The sequence below is a fragment of the Pagrus pagrus genome, assembly GCF_965226575.1.
Source record: "Pagrus pagrus genome assembly, chromosome: 3".
NCBI lineage: Eukaryota > Metazoa > Chordata > Actinopteri > Spariformes > Sparidae > Pagrus > Pagrus pagrus.
In genome coordinates, this window is record NC_140187.1 from 33,191,198 (window position 1) to 33,212,564 (window position 21,367).

General features: G+C 39.1%; 1 protein-coding gene across 3 annotated transcripts in view; it reads right to left on the bottom strand.

Moving 5' to 3' along the window:
- cadpsa (Ca2+-dependent activator protein for secretion a) overlaps positions 1-21,367 on the bottom strand; it is a 216,688-nt gene that overhangs the window by 28,469 nt on the left and 166,852 nt on the right. For 2 of the 3 annotated variants that reach the window (XM_084349251.1, XM_084349250.1), the window contains 6 exons: positions 17,339-17,494; positions 16,348-16,495; positions 13,580-13,654; positions 8,969-9,052; positions 7,314-7,346; positions 2,286-2,393 (listed from right to left, as the gene is read on the bottom strand). In XM_084349251.1, coding sequence (XP_084205377.1) covers positions 2,286-2,393; positions 7,314-7,346; positions 8,969-9,052; positions 13,580-13,654; positions 16,348-16,495; positions 17,339-17,494 — 604 coding nt within the window. Of the gene's footprint in view, positions 1-2,285; positions 2,394-7,313; positions 7,347-8,968; positions 9,053-13,579; positions 13,655-16,347; positions 16,496-17,338; positions 17,495-21,049; positions 21,185-21,367 lie in introns of all 3 variants that reach the window. The other variant, XM_084349252.1, reaches the window with a different exon arrangement.

The window sequence follows — 21,367 nt, forward strand, 5'->3', positions numbered from 1 at the left end:
TCGACCAGGGCTGCCATTCATCACTGATTCTGTTTGTGATGCCCCAGGAGGAGCTTTAAGACGCTGCTGAGGAGAGGGACTACTGGGCTGCTGGGATGAATGGATGGATGGACGGATGGACAGACGGACGAAAGACGAAGGGATGGTCAGACAGACGCTGTGTTACCAGATATAACCAATTAAATTGATGAGTATGTTATCACAACTCACAGCGCTAATGGCCAAACTTCAAAGATAAGATCCAAAGGGAATTATCTTTTAATTAATGATTTTAACATAAAAATAAAATAAATAAGAAATGAAAGAAAACACAACACACCAATGAATAGATATTTTGGATTATTTGAAAGGAGGACACTGTTGTCTGTCTGAGCAAATTCCAAGTCCAACAAATAGTGATAAGGGCATAGATGACTTTTTCAACATATCTCAGAAGACTTCACTTTGGCTAAGATTCTGAGTCGAAGAAAACACATTTGTTTGATCCTGATCACTAGGAGATCAAAGATTTAGCCCTTAATCTTCCAGATTACTGCACAGGCAATATTCTTACAGCATAGTATGGTGTCCCCCAGAAAATTCTTTAGTTCACAGGGTTAACCAGCTAGACCCTGATACATCCCCTATCTTGATCAATTTAAGTTCTAGATAAACACTGAAGGAAATCTGGAACCTATCAACTAATAAACTGATTGTGATCTGCCTGAGAGAATGAAGGAGTGAACACTGTGCTGTGGATTGTTAGAAAATCTCATTGCATATTTAAAAGTTTAGTTTTAAGAACTGTGGCTCAGGTTGGCCCGAGCAGCTGCTGGCTGGCTGGAAACCTAAACACAGGACTTTCAGCCACAGCAAATATCCAATATATCAATCACAATCTTTCCTCAAAACACACACTGGTGGTGTGTGATGAGTGTCAACACATAGGCGGCAATCGTTTTCTATATAGACCACGACACATTCTAGTGACTGTATTATGACTACTTCCTCCCTCTGTCTGATGTGTCCATGGTGAGATACGTGTGGTATGTTGCACTTTTACAACTAAAAGATTGGGCTATTCTTAAAAGTGCCAAGAGAGTAACTCACAATTCACTAACCTAAGGGTTTTAATGCTTAAAAGGCTTTAAAAGTCCTGAAAAAGAAATAAGTACAGAATCTGTGGTGGGTGGCTGCCTGTAAACATGCACCTAAGCCATCTTACAAAGTGATCTTTTGTGTCCTTTTTTCAATTGATTAACTTTTGTTTGCTGACTCAGAGAGACAGAGAGCTGCTTAGGATAATCTCTCCTCAAGATCACCACAAAGTGCACTCAAACACCATGATACAAAAAAGTAAACGGCGAGGAGCAGAGCGGAGAAACACGCCTGCTGCGTGCTGTTGCTCAATATGCAACTCATCCTGCTGCAGGGATTGTTTTCACACATTTTTGGGAGAAATCCTCCAGTTTAACCCAAGAAGAGGCTCAGCAGTGAGGCTTAGAGATTTACTGATTGTTTTGGTGTTACTTGACCTCATCTCACGTAATGGAGGCAAACAGTGTCATGGGACTGTTTTGCAAGTTGATTACAGCTTGAGTTGATTACAGTTTGTCAGCTATGGAGAAGGACACTGATGCAACAGTACAGCCAGCAGTCACAAAGTGACTCTCAAAGACCCAATAAGACATGAGCCTGCCTGAGATATTCAAATATATCAGAATACATTAATAAATTATGTAAACAAGATCTGAAATATTTTCTCAAACCAATAAAATCACATCACCTTTACTTTTGAATATTCATCTGTACTGTTAATGTGGAACAAATGCTTACTTAATTGTGAGAAAATTTGAAAAATAGGGTCTAAAAAGTCAGACAATTTCCTAATGAGCCATACCCACGTCTATGGTACAACATGTTAGCCCACAGACCACGTCCCATGAAAATGGCTAGAGTGACCCTGTAAGATCTCGTTAAAACACATTATTATTAATATCATCAGTTATTTCACATGCATTTTGGAAAATCAAATATTTTCAAGGAGAAAATATGTAAAAAGAATATTAATTTCTAAAATCTGTCTGAAAATGACAAAAGTACAAAGCACTCCAGATTAAAGCTCACATGTACGTGGAGAAGATTTCTGGCAGTTATCACATGACTTTAATCATTTGACTTTGGTTCACTCTACTGATAGGAGGGACGTGGATTTTTTTTATCTGCTCCTACAAGTGATCATAGGTGGAGTGAATTAAACGTTGTCATTATTAATCCTCGAGGACGAGGTGCTGTGGCTTACTTACATCAAATAATCTCTCTATGTACACCTCCTCATTGACCTTCTCCCGCAACATGTCCTGGGAATGGCGAACAAACGTCACATAACCATCAGCAACATCCATCCCCGGCTTCTGCAAGGAAGAGGTAAAAGAAAGAGAAAGAAGAAATAGTGTAACTGAAATTAAATCTGCAAAAAACATAACACAAAAATACAAATATTCCTTCGGAAGCATATAGAATAAAAATAAAATTTGTGTGTTCTAAAGAACTTGCAGTTGTGAATGCTGCTGTTGAGAAGCTGATGCCAAATGCACATAGCTGGCTGTGAAAACTTTGAATAATGCCAAGGATATATGAAAAATGGGAAATAATTTAGGGTTTGTTTAAAAGCTAAGGCCAAACTGAATTGGTGGCTTTAATTTACTGTTAGTAAGTATTATTAGTATTAGTCACATCTGAAGTGTATGAAGCGTCCTAAAGTTGGGTGAGAATGAAGGATTCAAAATATACTATAAGCTTGGAGCCAAACTGCAATGGTGGCTTGAATTTCTGTCGAGAAGCAGCTGATGGAGTATGAAGAGATGTTACAGTGAGAATGAATCAAAATGAGAATGAATGGGACTGAAAAGTGAAATAAATCTCAACAATTAATTATTTAAGTGGAGTTTCTGGCTTGAATGAATAAAAAGATAAAAGTTAAATATAGTTAAAATATTGGAAAATATACCGTGCCTGTGTGTATGTATGTGGTCATGTGTGCATATTTGACTTAATTTGTGTGTTTGTGTGTGTATTGAACTGCACTCATTGATAAATCTGTCTCTTGGTGTTGGCCAAATTGCTCTCGGTTGCCATGGCGATGGTAACTAAGTTGGTCGTGGTAACCAACAGAGTGAGTTGATTTAATAGTGATCTTAGCTGAGACTCTTAGCTGAGTTGGTCAGTGTTCTGTCATGTAAACCCCCACCGAGCCAAAAGTTTTTGTCCGGGTTCCCCCAGAGAACCACTGTTGCGACCAGCACAAGTTTTCCTGCAAGCTGATGTTGTCATTTTTCTGCTAGAGTGAACATTGTGGGAATGAGAGCGAGTTGAAGCCAAGGGTTATGAATTTTTTACAGCTCCTCCCCACTCTGGCTGTCAGCATTCCACCCTATCTATCTACTATCTGTGTCATTGGGCCCATTTAACTACTACTATCTCCTGAACTCCTGCTTGTCTTGAAAAAATTTAATGGCTGTGGCCTAAATGTTTATACCCTGAGCAACAGGAGACATTGTTGAACTCAAAGATGTCTTTCTTATTTCTGCAATTGTAAGTATAAAATCTGCAAGTATAAAATGAACGAGTTAGAGCGAGTGACAAAACAGGTACCGTCTGCTCTCCTCCAGAAATTTTGGCTCAAAATTAACATGTGGCTTATGGGGGAGTTGCTGGAGTGCTTGTCGCTCTAGGGCTTCTACAGCCAAAAGTGTAAGTCCTACATCTGAAATAAGACCATCAGCTGAAAGATGACATTTCTATGTATATACTGTCTACGAGAAAAAGCAAAATATTTGAAAAAGCTGAAAAGGCAGAAAGGCTGAAAAGTACAAGGCTGAAAGTGCTTAAAAAGCTGAACATTTTGATTGCTGAACGGTTTCTCTAGTGAACGAATGCTGAAGTAGTAGCACAATGAAATTTGAAAATACCCCATGAGACTGAATAGGCACAATTTTGCCTTCAGCATTCACAACCAATCAGTTAAACCACTATCTCCGAAGTGGAGACACTGCTTGTTAGTGCAAGCAGTTAGTGGTCAGTCAGTACAAACTCAACCCCAAAATGTTGCTGTTTTTCTTAAAAGTGTGAAATTGGTCCTGTGGATATCATTAGATGAGACCACACGGTTAATAAAGCAAAACATGCTCAGCAGTTTTCATCTCAATCTCACCATTAGATAATGAGCTATCTTGAGTGAAGGAAATATTGGCCTGAAGTTAATGCCATGAGACATTAGGATTCATTTGCATGGAATCTGGAATATTCTCTGCCAGTATTTAAGATTATATATCTGGATACTGTACTGTATATCATAACTTAAAACTGTAGTACTAAAGGAGCAAAACACTAACTCAAATGATGCCAGGATGGATACGTCAGTCTGTTTGTCTGCACTGTCATCAAGTCAAATTCCTGCAAAGCTGAAGACAACCAGCTATACTTTGTGTTTAGTTCTAATAAGCAGAGTTGGCACGCAAACCTGCTAGATTAAGATGGTGAATGGTTAATACATTTAGCATCAGCATGTTTGCATTGTCATTGTGAGCATGTTAGCATGCTGATGGTAGCAATTAGTTTCAAGCTTTTCTTTTTTGTGTAAGAGGTCATACAGCTTCACAGAGCTGCCAGCATGGCTGGAGACTCTTAATGTTGTTCTCGGGCACATTAGGTGATAAATGCATTTACATAAATTAAATAGAAGGCAATAACATCAACATTCAAACTGAGCTGCTTCTCTCTAACTTTCAATTTTTATTTGGAGAAGAAGAATGTTTGCATCTCGAAAGAAGTGTTTAGTTTACATGGATGCAGACTCAGGACAACAAGGCTACGGGGCAGTTGTGTTGTTCAGTCGGCTCTTTTCAAAGAGTTGAGCTTGGCCTGAAACCAGCCCTCGCAGTCTGGGCTTGTGCAAAGTGAACAGAGGCACTGGAGGCACTCATTTTGGTGGGGAGAGCAGATTGTTGAAGGTCTGTCATTCTGACATCTAAAATGTTCAATGAGGACTATGCATTTGTAAATGGCACCTTAATTCTCTTTTTTCTTATACTGACATCTCTTACCATCTCAGAGATAACACACTCTTTAAACCTTGTGCTCACAGATTCTCTTAAATTCAACTTTCAGCTTAAATTCTAAGTCCAAAATAACTCATCGTTAGCTGCTACTAAACTTAGTTAACACGTCTGCAATGACACTTAGAATGTGTAAATGAGTGTCTTTTTTACCAGGGAAACTCTAATTTTGTACATTAAGGACACAATTAGCATGCTGGGCTGGAAACTGTGACCCCTGCCAGCGAACACAGTGCCTCGTCACATTCACTGACAAGGCATTAATGTGAAATTTGGCATGCTGCTACGGCCAAAGTGTTGGCAGCTAATACAGATCTGATGCACACACACACACACACACACGCACATATACATACACACATACACCATCACTGCCACCCTGACAGCAGAATGGGCATGTGTTGTACAACATGGACTCACAATGTGTACTCCACCGAGAACGAGGCACGAGGCACGGCTGCCTGGCCACATACATATGAATGGACATTTGTGGGAGGAAACACAGGAAGATTTGATGTGAAAATACGACAACTAATACCATCTGGATTATGATTCTACATGTGAAAGCATGGCCAAATATTTGTAAATGCACAAGAAACACACAAACACACTCACACATCACTAGGGAATTAAATGCCTTCATTTTGATCATTAAAACCACCATGAACGTTTCATTTGTGTGGAGTAAAAACACCATTATCTAATACCTAATAGACCAATGTATACATGCAGTTTATGGTTATCAGTCTAGCTTTACATAACACCTGCATTTATCTGTATCTCAATTGCCAGTATTATTATTTTTTTTATCAACATTAAAAGTTTCTATAATAGGAACTGTACCAGTGTACACAGGGTATTTAAGAATTATTTTATGAACAGACACAATTCTGAGTTTTTCAACAACCTACATTGTGTTAATCTTTTAGGTTGAACTAATCCGTTTATTTCTAATGAAACATGAATATCTCAAAACCTACATTGTTTACTTCCATGTTTACATTGGTTAGTAGTCTACATTCCTGCTTTTTACTGATGTATAGCAACTAGAAATACTTGAACGGTTTTGAGTTTATCTTTATGTGAATCTAAATGTACACAATCATCCATTCTCCACCCACTCAACAGATTATTTTTTTCCAATTTACTGACCCCACTTTAGATTCTGACTGTTCTTGTTGGTGCTGGGAGATTTAAATAATTAATGATTTTATGATGCCTGTGCTAAATGGGTGCAGTTTCCCTTTTAATGGGAAGTTGCGTCACCCTATGTCACCCACCCACAACCCATCTGCTATTAATCTGAATGCTAATTTTTATTACTGCTCCAGCCAATCCAAGGATTAACTGCTGTGCCTGCGGATATAACTGTGATACGTGCATATCTAACAGCTACATTTCTGGGCGAGTTGTTTGCTCAAGACCATCCGATAAAATCTGCCAGGCCATGAGAAATTAACTAAATGGGGACCCTCTCCTAAAACACTGCTCTACAGACCAGACCACCATTTGAGGGTCATATTGTATTTTCTATTCTTAATATCACATTTTGTCATTGTGTGCTAAACCATCCAGTCGTGTTTTTGGTTTACTTGTGTTTATTTCTTTGATTTCCTTTAATATTCACTCCTTGCAATTAATACATGAGGTTAAGGTTAATGGGTCTCTTAAGGGCTGTCCACAAAGTGATATTTCCTCAGGGCCAGCGTCTTTCAGTTGCTTCTAATGGGGTATGAGCAACCAATCATAAATTAGATCAGCTGGGACTCATCAACACATCACCCTGGTAACCAAGAAAATGGAAGAGAAGCTTATTCTGGCTGCGTCTGTCTATCCTGAGCTAAAACAGACGGAAACTGTGTGGTGAGTGATGTGCTTTTATCACCCTGTGCTTTATATGCTCGTTATTATCTGTGTGGGTCAGCCCTCTGTTACCATAGCAGGCAGATGTCAATCAAAACCTTTTTTTCTCTCAGCACACAAGCGCTTCTTCCCAGCGCACCTGAGTGCACTGCCAAAAAAACGCTATGTGGATACAGGGCCTTAGACAGCTCAAAGCACAGGTGTTTTAGTAGCCTAAATCCAGACATGGACAACATGACACTTCCTTCAAAACATATCTAACACAGCAAACATAAATACATGTTGTAGGACACAGGGTTAATTAATGAGATGATGAAGGCATTTAAGTGTACACCAAAAAAAAGTCTCACTTACAGGTACTTCCACATACTTTGAGGCAGCTTTCACCTTGACATAAAGGAGAGAGAAGTGGGTGAAAAAAACATTGAGGACTCAACTTTTAGAACACTGTGCTGTGGTGATTCTGTACAGTCTGTAGATTGGGGCCTGCCAAACTGGCAAAAGTGACTTGTGGTAATTTCAACTGCAAAAGTGCACTCACAAGTTTAATAACCTGGCTTTTGTAATTCTGTGGGAAACTAGCTGAGGTGTTTCATGCTCCTGGAAAGTTCAATAAAGGTCAACTGTATAAAAACAGTATGAAAGATTAACATGAAAAAAACAAGATTTTAAAATACAGTATGATTAAGTCATCATTGAAGTAAATTTAAAAGCATTTTTGTTAATATGGTGATTCAACAAACAGTTCAAGCTTCTAAAAGTTTTACTCATATTAACACAGCATGGTAACTCCAGACATAGCAATGACACACTTCCAGAAGTTAAAGTGAAAAATCAAAATCAGTCCCTCCAGGAAATTGCAATATTGTGACTGCAACAGTTCATGCAAATTCAACCGATCTTGCAAACTTTCACCAATCATAGCAGTCGCTTTTACAAAATGTTGAGCCACGTCACCAAACGTTCCTTGTTTCTGTTTGAGTTGTTTGGCCACAATGAGCTGCAATATGTTAGCTGGTGAGAAAGTGAGGCCTTTAACCCCAAGAACACCAGACCTACTGTCAAGCATGGTGCTGGTATGCTGTGGGGCTATTTTGCTGCCAGTGGATCTGCTGAATGAAGGAGGAGGATTATCTCCAAAATCTAAAATCATCAGCAGAAGATTGGGTCTTGGGTGCAGTTGGGGGTTCCAACAGCACAATGATCCCAAACACACATCAGAAGTGGTAAAAGAACGGATCAATCAGGCTAGAATATAAGTTTTGTTCCCAAGGTCCTGACTTGAACCCCATCGAGAACATGTGGACTGTACTGAAAATACAAGTCTGTGCCAGGAAGCCAACAAATTTAGTTGAACTTCACCAATTCTGTCAAGAGGAGTGGTTAAAGATTCATCCAGAGGATGACCAGAAGCTTGTGGATGGATATCAAAAGCAGCTAACTGAGGTGAAAATGGCCGAGAGACATTTAACCAAATATTAGAATTACTGTATGTATATTTTTGATCCAGCAGATTGTGTCACATTTTCAGAAGACTTACAGTAGAAAACAGACAAGACAACTCACCATGACTGGTTGTTGCATTGAGATCTATTGCTATTCTAATTGTTGAGAGAATCCAGGTAAGATATAATAAACATGCATAGTTAGTGGTAAGGTAAGCAGAGTATAAATCAAAAAAGTGAATAGTCTCAAATTAATTTTATAATATTGTGTGAGTGTTTGAGATTATACAAAAAAAAAAATCACAATATGCAAATTCACTAACTCAATTTTTTAGAAAATGCATGAAATCAGCTATTTTAGGTCGCAACTATTCAGTAAAAGTCTACAAAATCCTGGAGGGACTGCAAAATATTTCAGTTCTTCGCAACATTATCAAACTTGTATGTATGTAAGTGCACTCTTACAAGTATGGTATGTCAAAGTTAAAAGCTGAAGTAACTGCTGGAAGGTGTTTTAGGAAGAAAAGGCAGATGGTGTTGGAAGTATGTATATGTGCCACTTACTGTGAATGATAGGAAGGAAGAGAAGAGTGTTCCCTCATCATATCTGGAGAGCTTGGCTAACACACTCTCTAAAATGACCACAAACTGAGAAAGAGAAAAGAAAAAAAGCAGCAATAGAGTTACTTATGAAAATACAGCAGTACCTCGAAGTATAAATAGCTCATTACACTCAAATTCAAATCTTTCAGTTCCTGGCCGTAACCAGTGTGAAATTAGTGTGTGAAATTATTAAAGCATAGTCTTTAAGCAGTAGGGTATTTTGTGGTTGTTTTGAGCCCCATTAAGTGCCTTTGCAGCCGTTTTGTGTCCCTTTGTAGTCATGTAAAGTCACTTTATTACCTACCTACCTCCTTTATTTATTTCTAAAACACTTAAACTTGCTGTCTTCACTCAACTGTCCATACAGTATATCTCCACCAGAACAACCTTCTTGACCACCACCAGTCCAGTTTCAAGGAAGGCCACTCAACTGAGACTGCCCTCCTTGCCGTCGCAGATTAACTCAACGCTGCTAGAGCAGCCTCCATCTAGAACATTGCCATCCTGCTGGAACCTTTCAACAGTGTTTGACACAGTGAGCCACCACATCTCTGCCTGTTCACATCCTCCCTCACTGAATGCACTTACAGGGTAACTTGGAGATAATCTGTTTCTGCACTACTCACTACTGTGGTCCCTCATGGTTCTGCTCTGGGTCCCCTTTTTCTATCACAGCTATTTACACAACACTTAATTACCTCTGTTTTTTCCTCGGTCTAAAACCCAGATGGCAGCATGAATCTCTGCATGCTTGGCTGTCATCTCTCAGCTAAAGTCTGCACACCACCTGAAGCATTCCTTCCAGGGAAGGCATCTCCACTCCATGGACTTTCCATAACCATCAATAAGTTGTCGGTGTCCTCGGCTCGGAATGCAAGCAGCTTGGGTGTGACACTGGTGACATGCTGTCCTATGCTGCCAACATTGCTGCAAGAACCCACCCCTCCACAACATCAGGAGGATTTGTCCTTTCCTCACCCAGAAGCCAGTGCAGGTTCTTATTCAGGCTCTTGTCATCTCGCGCTACTGTAACTTGTTCCCTTCTGGTCTGCCTGCATGTGTCATCTGACCTCTGCAGCTCATTTTAGTCTTCAACCTAGCCAAGGTTTCTCACAAGACAATTGAAGACAATTGAACTTGCCTCCCGGCAAGAAGGCCATCCTACAACCATATACCCCAGCCTGTCCACTACTCTACCACTGTCTGCTACTGCCAATCAACTTGCTACTCCTTCACTACGAGGGGGCCCCAGCTTTTGCTCAATAAAGTCATGTTTTTTTAGTCCTTGCTTACGATTGACATTAGGACAGCAGAAACTCTACACATCTCTGTCACAGACTCAAAACTCATCTGTTCAGACTGTAGCTGTCTTGTTTCTAAATGTTGCACACTGACACAGTTACTGTAAGTCACTTGGATAAAAGCATCAGCCAATTAAATGTTATGTAAGTTATTGTAGTTAATTTACAGTATGTATCTTTGTTTCAGGTTCAAGCACCATTTACAACACAGGGTTGCAAAACAAAAAAGGAAGTTGCAGTCTCTTTTTGTTATACAAGGAATACTTATAGGTGCAGTGCAGAGGATGAGTTGGGGAGACTTACAGCCGGAGGAAAGATGCTGCCCTTCAGTCTGGTGGTAAAGCAGCGGATACTTGTGTATGTGCTTATCGCCAGACGGCAGCAGGGTGAACAGGTTGTTGTTGGGCTGCATAATGTATAACAATATCCTTCATACAGTACAGACCAAAAGTTTGGACACACCTTCTCATTCAATGAGTTTCCTTTCTTTTCATGACTATTGACATTGTAGATTCACACTGAAGGCATCAAAACTATGAATTTACACATGTGGAAATATGTACTTAACAAAAAAGTGTAAAACAACTGAAAATACACCTTACAGTATATTCTAGTTTCTTCAAAGTAGCCACCTTTTGCTCTGATTACTGCTTTGCACACACTCTGCATTCTCTTGATGAGCTTCAAGAGGTAGTCACCTGAAATGGTTTTCACTTCACAGGTGTGCCCTGTCAGGTTTAATAAGTGGGATTTCTTGCCTTATAAATGGGGTTGGGACCATCAGTTGTGTTGTGCAGAAGTCAGGTGAATACACAGCTGATAGTCCTACTGAATAGACTGTTAGAATTTGTATTATGGCAAGAAAAAAGCAGCTAAGTAAAGAAAAACGAGTGGCCATCATTACTTTAAGAAATGAAGGTCAGTCAGTCCGAAAAATTGGGAAAACTTTGAAAGTGTCCCCAAGTGCAGTCGCAAAAACCATCAAGCGCTACAAAGAAACTGGCTCACATGAGGACCGCCCCAGGAAAGGAAGACCAAGAGTCACCTCTGCTGCGGAGGATAAGTTCATCCGCGTCACCAGCCTCAGAAATCCCAGGTTAACAGCAGCTCAGATTAGAGACCAGGTCAATGCCACACAGAGTTCTAGCAGCAGACACATCTCTAGAACAACTGTTAAGAGGAGACTGTGTGAATCAGGCCTTCATGGTAGAATAGCTGCTAGGAAACCACTGCTAAGGACAGGCAACAAGCAGAAGAGACTTGTTTGGGCTAAAGAACACAAGGAATGGACATTAGACCAGTGAAAATCTGTGCTTTGGTCTGATGAGTCCAAATTTGAGATCTTTGGTTCCAACCACCGTGTCTTTGTGCGACGCAGAAAAGGTGAACGGATGGACTCTACATGCCTGGTTCCCACCGTGAAGCATGGAGGAGGAGGTGTGATGGTGTGGGGGTGCTTTGCTGGTGACACTGTTGGGGATTTATTCAAAATTGAAGGCATACTGAACCGGCATGGCTACCACAGCATCTTGCAGCGGCATGCTATTCCATCCGGTTTGCGTTTAGTTGGACCATCATTTATTTTTCAACAGGACAATGACCCCAAACACACCTCCAGGCTGTGTAAGGGCTATTTGACCAAGAAGGAGAGTGATGGGGTGCTGTGCCAGATGACCTGGCCTCCACAGTCACCGGACCTGAACCCAATCGAGATGGTTTGGGGTGAGCTGGACCGCAGAGTGAAGGCAAAAGGGCCAACAAGTGCTAAGCATCTCTGGGAACTCCTTCAAGACTGTTGGAAGACCATTTCAGGTGACTACCTCTTGAAGCTCATCAAGAGAATGCCAAGAGTGTGCGAAGCAGTAATCAAAGCAAAAGGTGGCTACTTTGAAGAACCTAGAATATAAGACATATTTTCAGTTGTTTCACACTTTTTTGTTAAGTATATAATTCCACATGTGTTAATTCATAGTTTTGATGCCTTCAGTGTGAATCTACAATTTTCATAGTCATGAAAATAAAGAAAACTCTTTGAATGAGAAGGTGTGTCCAAACTTTTGGTCTGTACTGTATATCACTGACACTCTGTAGATGGGTACCAATGATGTTTCCGTGTGATTTTAATCACCTTCTGTGGAGCCCTCCTGTCTTGGGCCATGCACGATCCACGCTAATTTGTTATGTTTCTCTGTTGACCACTCTGCAAGACTGTTGATTTCCACTTGATATGAATTGTCATTGTATTTGTAATCCAGCTGATGATTATGGTGTCATCCACAAACTTCACCACAGAGTTTTCTCTATGTTGGGGGTTGCAATTGTTGGACAGTGGAGATTAATGACTGCCAAAACTGTCTGCAGTCTGTTTGTGAGGAAGTCCAATACCAATTGCAAAGTGTGATATATAAGCCAAGAGTGCAAAGTTTGCTTACTTTCTATGGGGGAGGTTATGTTGAATGCTAAGCTAAAACAATATTCTAATGTAGCTGTCGCTATTTACAAGGTGTTTGAGGACTGAGTGGAGGGCACTGAAGACGGAATCCTCAATGGATTTACTGGTTCTAAATCCAAACAGGTCCGGTTTCAGGCTTGCTGGGTTGTAGATGGGAATGAAAGCTACAAGGCAGTCATCATTGATTAGACGCTGCAGACTTTTCAGGTACAGGAAAGATGGTGGGTGTCCTGAAGACGGTGGGAACACTCTCCTGTAACAGCAGTATTCTAAAAATCAATGGTGACATTAACTAGCTTGTTTTTTACATGTTCTTAGTACTTGCCCAGAGATGTTACAAGGCCCAGCAGCTTTACACACCTTCACTCTCATCAGGATTTTTCTTACATCCACTGTGGTTACTGAAAATGTCCAGTCCTATGGAGGCTTCGGAGACTTCACAGTTGACTCTTAGTTGAGGAGATCTAAGCAAGTATAAAGTGTGTTGTACTCATCTGGCTACGGTGTTGGAAGTGACAAAGTCTCTTTCCACGTTCTCTTGATGTCACCGCTTTGCTTCCTTGATGCCAGCTTCAAGTCTCTTTCTGGCAGTCTTGTATGGCAAATGGCAGCTTTTTTGGCTCACCAAATTCATTATCACATTGTCTTTATGGCTGTTTGGACTCTCCTTGGGTCTCTCCATAGTTCTGTCTCTGTTTGGTTGTTTTGAATCTCTTTGTGGTCGTTTTGGATCTTTTGGTAGTTATTTCACTTTCCGTGTGTGTGTGTGTGTTTACAATCACCTCAAATGCAAATTGTCAAATTTATACAGTGTTGTACCTTAGCTACCAGCAGAGTTATCATCTCCTTCACCGTCTCTTCAATTAGATTGTCAATTTGGGAATGATATTGTCTCTACAGAGGAAGAAAAAAAAACATGTTACTCTTCTCATCAACACTTAGTTACCCAACCATGAAGTGACAGAGTGGAACACTGGACATTTTCACATTAATTCATATCATATTTATAAACATTTGTACTAAAATTAATGTTTTGCTATAGGGTAGTTATACACTGTCTTCTGTGAGAGCACCGATGTGGCAACCCTATCATTATTATGATACAACAATAACATGTAACTGATTCGCTGAAATTCAAATAGTTTTAAGACCGGGTCTCCACTAGTAACATCTTCATCATGATGTCCTTAGGACAAGCAGAACTTGTCTCATAGAGGGTTTCTTAAAAAATCTTAACCAAAAAACATGATACATTCTGTTGGAATAATAAAAAAAAAAACTAATATTAAAAGTTCCCAACTTGAAATCCCGCCTCAACATTTTGTGAAATATGTTTGTTTTTCTGTTTTACAAAGGCTCAGGTGACAGTCTCAGCACTGTGTATCCACTTAATAGATGTCCTTAGGACAGCCTGGCTCCATAATGCAGCATTTGTGCTGCATATGTGAGTGAAATCTCTCCTCTCTCTTTCTTATTAACAAAGCTTAGCTTAGAAAACATTCAGGTAGCAGCTAGTCATTTTAGGCCAGCAATGACATTCTCAGTGGTTAAAATGGCAAATGTTGCTGGTGGGAGGTATCATATCACGACTTGTCTGTTGTCTGGTTCTAGCTCTTGACAGCTGGTGTCTGTAATCTGGCAAAGATCCTTTATAAGGAACACTCCTCTCTGTGACACCACTGTGCAAGACATTTGCAAGAGTTTTTGTATTTCAAACAAGCAATCAGCTGATTGCATCACATCAGTTTCAGGAGTCACATTCTCCCAAGTGAAACTTTTGTTCAAATCATATCAATAATTTAAGCCAGTAAGCTTAAATAACAGTTTTGAGCCAGGACCTTCAGTATCTGGATGAATGAGCTTGAGATAATAATAACACAACTTTGTACAAATTGGCTATTATTATTGAATTAAAGTTACTTCAATCTGTCAGGTACATATTCAGTCAGCATTTTATACTGAGAATCTTTGGCCCAAAAATTCTCTTTGGAGGAATTAAGTTCCATTTTATTTCATTTTCGGCTCTTGGCTTGAGGGTACACTGGCCAGCTGTATAATTTAGGCAAATATAAAAATCGGAATGGCTTTGAATTTCTCTGCAATTGGAATGAATATGGTCTTGATATTGATAAACATTAGCACCAACGCTACCCCAGCAGTAAACAAACAAATGAAAAAACAGGTAATGTATTTATTTGCCAAATATTCAAACCCTTTTTTTGGCACTTCAGGGACTTCGTAAAACAAACATCTTCTCACAGCATTCAGTAAAAATGTTAAATTACAGTCAGATTTTAGTTTGGGTTAATACATATAAATAATGTGCACTTTATAAATTGTATACTACATAAAAATTGTAGGTAGTGAATCAAACTGCATTTGATCATAGTAGCTGGTTCCTATTTGTAATCAGAAGTCATTACTATACAAACCCCTGAATTGATTGTGAAAGGATTTCAGCAGCATACAGTAAAGTGAGGATTAGAGAGTAAGAGGAAGACATGTTAAGGAAAACAAGCACGCTAGCAAAGTAAAGCACTCATTACTATTATATTATAAAATTAACTGCTAAATGGAGAGGCAGATAATGAATTGGTGCATCTTTTTTTTTACATTAAGTAATATATGTCACGTTAAATAATATATTAATTTATTAATCATTTCACATGTTTGTGAGTGCTAGACACATTGTATTTTGAAGAACATTTCATTTGTAGGTCATTTAAATTGTGAAAAAGCCTTTTTTATTTTGGCCTTTTTGAAGAATTAGATTATTAATTTCATAAACACTTTTTCGTTTGGTTGTTTTAAGTGACATGTAAATGAATGAAGTGCTTTATAGCCATTGTCCCTTCAAAGGTTCTTGTCTATAGAAGGGAGAGCTCAGTGAAAGAGTCTGGAACAATAAGCGCAACTAAGGAGCTGCTGTCATAGAAACTCATATTCAGTATCACTGCGAGGAATCCTTTTGTTTAGCCTTGTAGCACCAACAGAACAGCGAAGGACTTAGCAATAATTAATTCATCGTCAGTAATTGGTATCAGTCTTGAGATACTGCGAAATATGAGATCTCTCACTTCTACCCCATGTATATTCAATGCTATCTACACATATGCTAATGAAATCCAAACAATTCAACTGGAGGAAGACAGACAGGGAAAACTGATGACTAATTATACATTTGGGAATCAGAGGGTGAGATTTCAATTGAATTCATAGCCACACTTACCCAGTCTCTCACAAACTTTCACAAGACAGAGAGGAAATAAAAGCAGCAGAAAAGGAGAAGATAGGGGTGACATGGGACATGGAAAATTTTAAATATAGCAAAAGAAGTAAGAGACAAAGAAAGAAAGAAAGTATTCAAGTAACAAAGTGAAAAAAACGAACAAGAAAACAAAAAACACTGTCCCACCTTTTTCTGTCAAGACCATTCACAACAGAAGTATGATATATGACCTTTGAACAGGTGAGGAGTCAATGGCAGATCCAATCTTTTAAATAAGATTAAATGATTTCCCCCAAAACAGGGCTCTGAATCTTTTCAATGTCAGTGACTCTTTATTCTCTTATTTATTGTCTCCTACCTCCTGCCCCAGGTCCATGGCACACAGCTTGGCTGACTGGGCCTTGGCATCCACCATGACATTGAACATGGTGCAGATGGACTGTGGCACACGGAAGTCTGTGGCCCGACTGCTCTTCTGAAGCTTGGCCTCAAACGCTGCCCGCGTCCTTTAGAGAAGAAAAGGAATGTATACCACTGAAGCCAGGATTTCAGAAATACGTCCCTCAACCCCCCCAACCCCCTGAACAGAAAATGTTTGTTTATCTATACGTTCTCTAAATCCTATTTCCACACATGAAGCTCTAATGCTGTTTCAAAACCTTCTACAGACTGCCAGGAGCCAAACTTAGGTGGAGAAATATTGAAAAGCGTGTATGGTTAATCCAAGTCAAATAGTACTTTTACTTTAGTTTTAAATATTTGCATCAAAAAACACATGGTAAACTTACAAAAAGTCAAAGCCCCCTTCTTTATTTGAGTGAGGCCAGACAGCAGCAGAAACAGGGCACTACCACAAACAACAAAACAAACCAGAAAACATGGTCATCTGGAAAAACAGTTGAACCTTGCTCAACTTTTGCTGCAAAGCAACGTCATCCGGCAAGATGGTGTGTTGGCCGATCAAATACATGCAAGTGGACATTACTAGGATTACTTTGTGACAAATGCTGTTATTTCTGTTGTTTATCCTGCAATTGCTGCAACAAATAATAAAATACCACTGCCATACAAATGTTCTACAGTTGTAAAATCATGGCTCAGAGTATTGTACCACTGTGCAGTGATTTGGCATCTGTTGAGCCTTCAAATTCAGAATCTGTTACTCGAACTGGTCTCCCTGCATAGTATTTCTTTTCTTGCAGGAACCTGATAACAAAAGTCCATACAGGTCAGTGTCTTCTAATTTTCCAGATACACTCTCCAAATGTTGCCCCGGTATTTATTTAAGGCTCAATGTTTCAAAACCTGATGTTGCAATCAGACCCTTACATATATAAACAGTATGTTACCGTTTCACACAGGATTCAATCATGTCACTGGACATCAGCTTTAATCGGGTCTCCAGGTGTTTGCCAAACTCTTCCTCTGGCCAGTGGAGATCTCTGATGAAGGTCTGCAGAGCATCCAGCTTCCAGAAGAGATCCTCAGATGTCCCTGAGCCATTACTACAGGGCCACAGGTCAGAAGTTAAGTTTATGTTTAAAAACAAGGGCTTTGAAAAAACAATGATGTTGGTTGTACATGAAAAGCTTGAATCAGTACTTTGAATTCATGCAGAAAATCAGGTTGATTAAGAGTTCCTGTTTAATGACTGGGAAGATTGTAGTTTAACTTACAGCACTAAAATGGTTATCTGATAAGGAATTACACATTCTATTATTTGTGTCAGAGTGATATCTCACTGGTAACACAAATGTTCAATGTGTGGACTGTATGCACTTCAACATAGTCCGTGCAGGAACCATGCTAACACTGTTTTACACACTACACTGTGAGTGAAGGTGAAAATGTATGCATATTGCATCCTGTCATTTACATACAGTACCAAGACATATTAGTGAGTTAGACTGTGTGATGTGTGGTTGCAGTATGGGTATGGTGATGATTATTGAAAACAGTATTAGCATGGAACATGAACTGTGTTTAGAAAAAGATCAAGATTGCATTTAATTTACAATTTAAAACTCTAGCAAGAAATCCTTTTTTAGGATATTTTTCAGATCCAAGTTAGTCAAGAGCACTGTTTTGTATTACAGAATGTTCTAATGTGTACATAAAAACCGAATTCATTCATTTCCAGGACAGTTTTACTTTTGCTGCATGAAAACAACATGATTTCCAGAATGTGTAGGAATCGTCAGTTGGTTAATACGAACTGGGAAAGGGGTTAACATTTTTGGGTGAAGTGGAGGAACAGGACCACGATTAGTACTGACAAAACGACAGGTCCTTTACTTCCCTCAACAACTCTACCCAACCCAGTCCCAGCACACTGAAGCACAGTGCAGCGACTAATTCAGACACAAGGGGCCCCTCCTTAACCATCAACCCCAAGAAAGTAGAGAGAAGCCAGGGCCAGGGAGCTACAACATCAGGAAAAAGGGGGAGAGGCTTTAGAATGGGAGAAGATATGAAAAGATGCAAGTTCATAACCAGGAATTATTACTGAGGCCATGTCTGTATTTTCCCCAGTACTTAGAGTGAGTAAATATAGTATAATATAGTGAGTATATATATATATATATATAAATAATAGGGTATTCATTTGGAATTGAATACTGTATAAAAATGGAGAGAAAATGACAAAAACAGAAACGTGTCTAGAAATGATAAAATAATAAAATCACATTCCTGCTAGTTGTTCATTTCTCTAAAGAACAACTTTATTCACAACAGCAGCGTGCAGAACAAATATCCTCAGTTAGTTTTTTCATTAAGTTGCTCTTTGGTTTGTACTGTCTGGTCTGTGTTATGCTTCTGCATCTTTCCAGTCAATATAAAAATACATACAGTATGTGGGAGTGATAATGTTGGGATTAAATTCCCAAGTCACTGCCTTCTCCATCCATCCACAGACACCATGCCGTGATGTTGGCATGAACGTGGCTTTGGGCCAGTATAAAACCCAATACTGGCAACAGACTACCACATCTACTGTATGTGCTGTAGTTTGTTTGGTACTAATGTATGCACTCCTAAACCTGCCTCCACAGCTCCTTTTGGATAGTCAGTTTGGGCTTTTCTAACAGCTCTCCCGATCTTGGAAAGCGAAAATGAAACAAGTCTACCAACACTGTTGGCTTCTTTTCTATGCAAAGTGAATTAGTTACTAAATATAAAGTGAGGGTTGAAAAGCAGCTCTCATCATTTTTTACAATGAAAACTTCAGGGCTGGTATTTTTGAATGTGTATCCACAAGATTCCCGATGAGGGAACAGGGATGGATGTGCTGTGGTGACAGCGTCACACTCTGCAGGATACTGCAGCATATGAAGAAGTGTTTACACCTTTGTTCCCCGTTGATGGTGCAGACGTTTCGCTTAAGTTCTCAAGGTGCTATAGATGATGTGTTAAGTGTTTTTTGAGATATTCAGAGTGCTTTTAATGATAGCACTCACAAGATCGCATACATATTAATGGAAAACTCTTAATGAAATCAGAAGCTATTACACATTGTTCTTACAAATAATGTTGACTGCTTTTACCACTAAACAAAAAAGTTGTGTTTATTTAGATGCAATTTATATTAATAGAAATTAATTTTTTATCTGAAAACAGCTGCAACAGTTTCTTTACCCTTATCATGGGTATAAATCAAAATAACCAGGGTTCAAGTTATAATCTGAGCTTTGTGGAGGTCTCTAAAATATCTGAACCCTAACCCTAACTGATGTTTAGGGCACAGATGGATAAATAGGCTGATAGCAGAACAGGTGTGTTCTGCGAGAGAGAGAGACTGTTCACATTTGGTTTTACCACCCATCCTGAGTGATCCGATCGTAAGGGGACATCTTTAAGCCTGTCAATTCATTCATGACCTTAAACGCATCTCAACATTTGTCATCTGACCACTTGAGATCTAATCTCACTTCCCCGTTCTGTAAGCAAATATATACACCGACATGATTGAAAGAAAGAGATAAGTTTACTACACAAAGGAAGAGGAAATATCTCCGTTTATAACATTTGCTGAATGAACAGGTAGGTCCAAATACTGTAGTTAAGATAGCAGTGTTTCACAAAGTTATACAGTTTCTCCTAACGCAACAAGTTTCAAAATTGAACGTTTTTTTTAAAGGGGTCTGGTGAATTTCTCTACTTTCTTCTTCCTCCAAAGAAGTAGCCTATATTAGTTACTGTTTGTTTGGCCAAATTTACAATGAGGCACCGATGATTTAGAATTTGCAAAACTCGGTCCACAAAGTTTGTTAAGTTTCTCCTCATGCGACAACTCTAAAAATCACGCATTTTGTAAGGGAGTCTGGGATATCGCAGTTACTAGTGACTTCACTTCATTACATGGTCCAAGTGTATGACTTTTACAAGCACAAAGCAGCCCACTTCTGCAACAACTGTACCAAATAGATCACAACCACTGTTATTTAATTTCAGTTGGAAAAGGTATGACAGGCACACCTCAGAGAGAGACTTACATGGTCATTGTCATTCAGAGAGAATATGGTGCGTAGTTACACTGGGAATCATGTTTCTTTTAACCTATTTATATCACTAATGTAAAAACACTCATAACATTGAGAAATTCATTATTTGAGATTAAAATAATGGTTGTTGATAATGTATTAGTGACCCCACAGATTTATGATTTTACTGCTTTCATGGGAGCTCAGCTCCCATTGGCTTCCACGTAACTTGAACCCTGATAATGACACCAATTATCAAAGGAGAACATTATAGATTTGTGCACACATCCTGATGATTTAACTAAATAGCCGCAAATATGCATTTGACACATTATAAAAATCTTGTGTACATTGTCAATTTCTATTATCAATTTCAGGTCCTCTGACACACAATGGACATGTTCCCCCATTGTCTAATACACATAAGAGAAAATAAATGTTTTAAAAAAGAAAATAAATCAGTTTTAGAAATTTAATTGTTACAGGTAACCCTGCTGCTTTGGGGTCACGCCAATAAGATGTCACGTTCATGCCAAGGACATGTGTGCATGTCTCAGGCTACACAAGGCAGATACACACTCTGTGTCATCATTAGATTTCATCCAGTTGGGTGGAGAAAAGCTGGGCATTTGTGGGAGGTTAACACTTGACACTGTTAGATTTGGTACTTTAGGCATTTGGAGGTTAACATTGGGCAGAGTGCTCGTTATACTCCTGTGGAGAGAATTACAAAACAGAAGACAGAGAACAGACAAGAGATGAAAGCTGAAGCAAATTAGTTGTAAAAGCAACAAACTGAAGATTACTCAAAGTCACATACAATCATTTCAAGATACACTCAAAGAACGTTATCTCAGCTCACTGCCATTTTGAAACCCAATGAAAAAGTTTCAACTG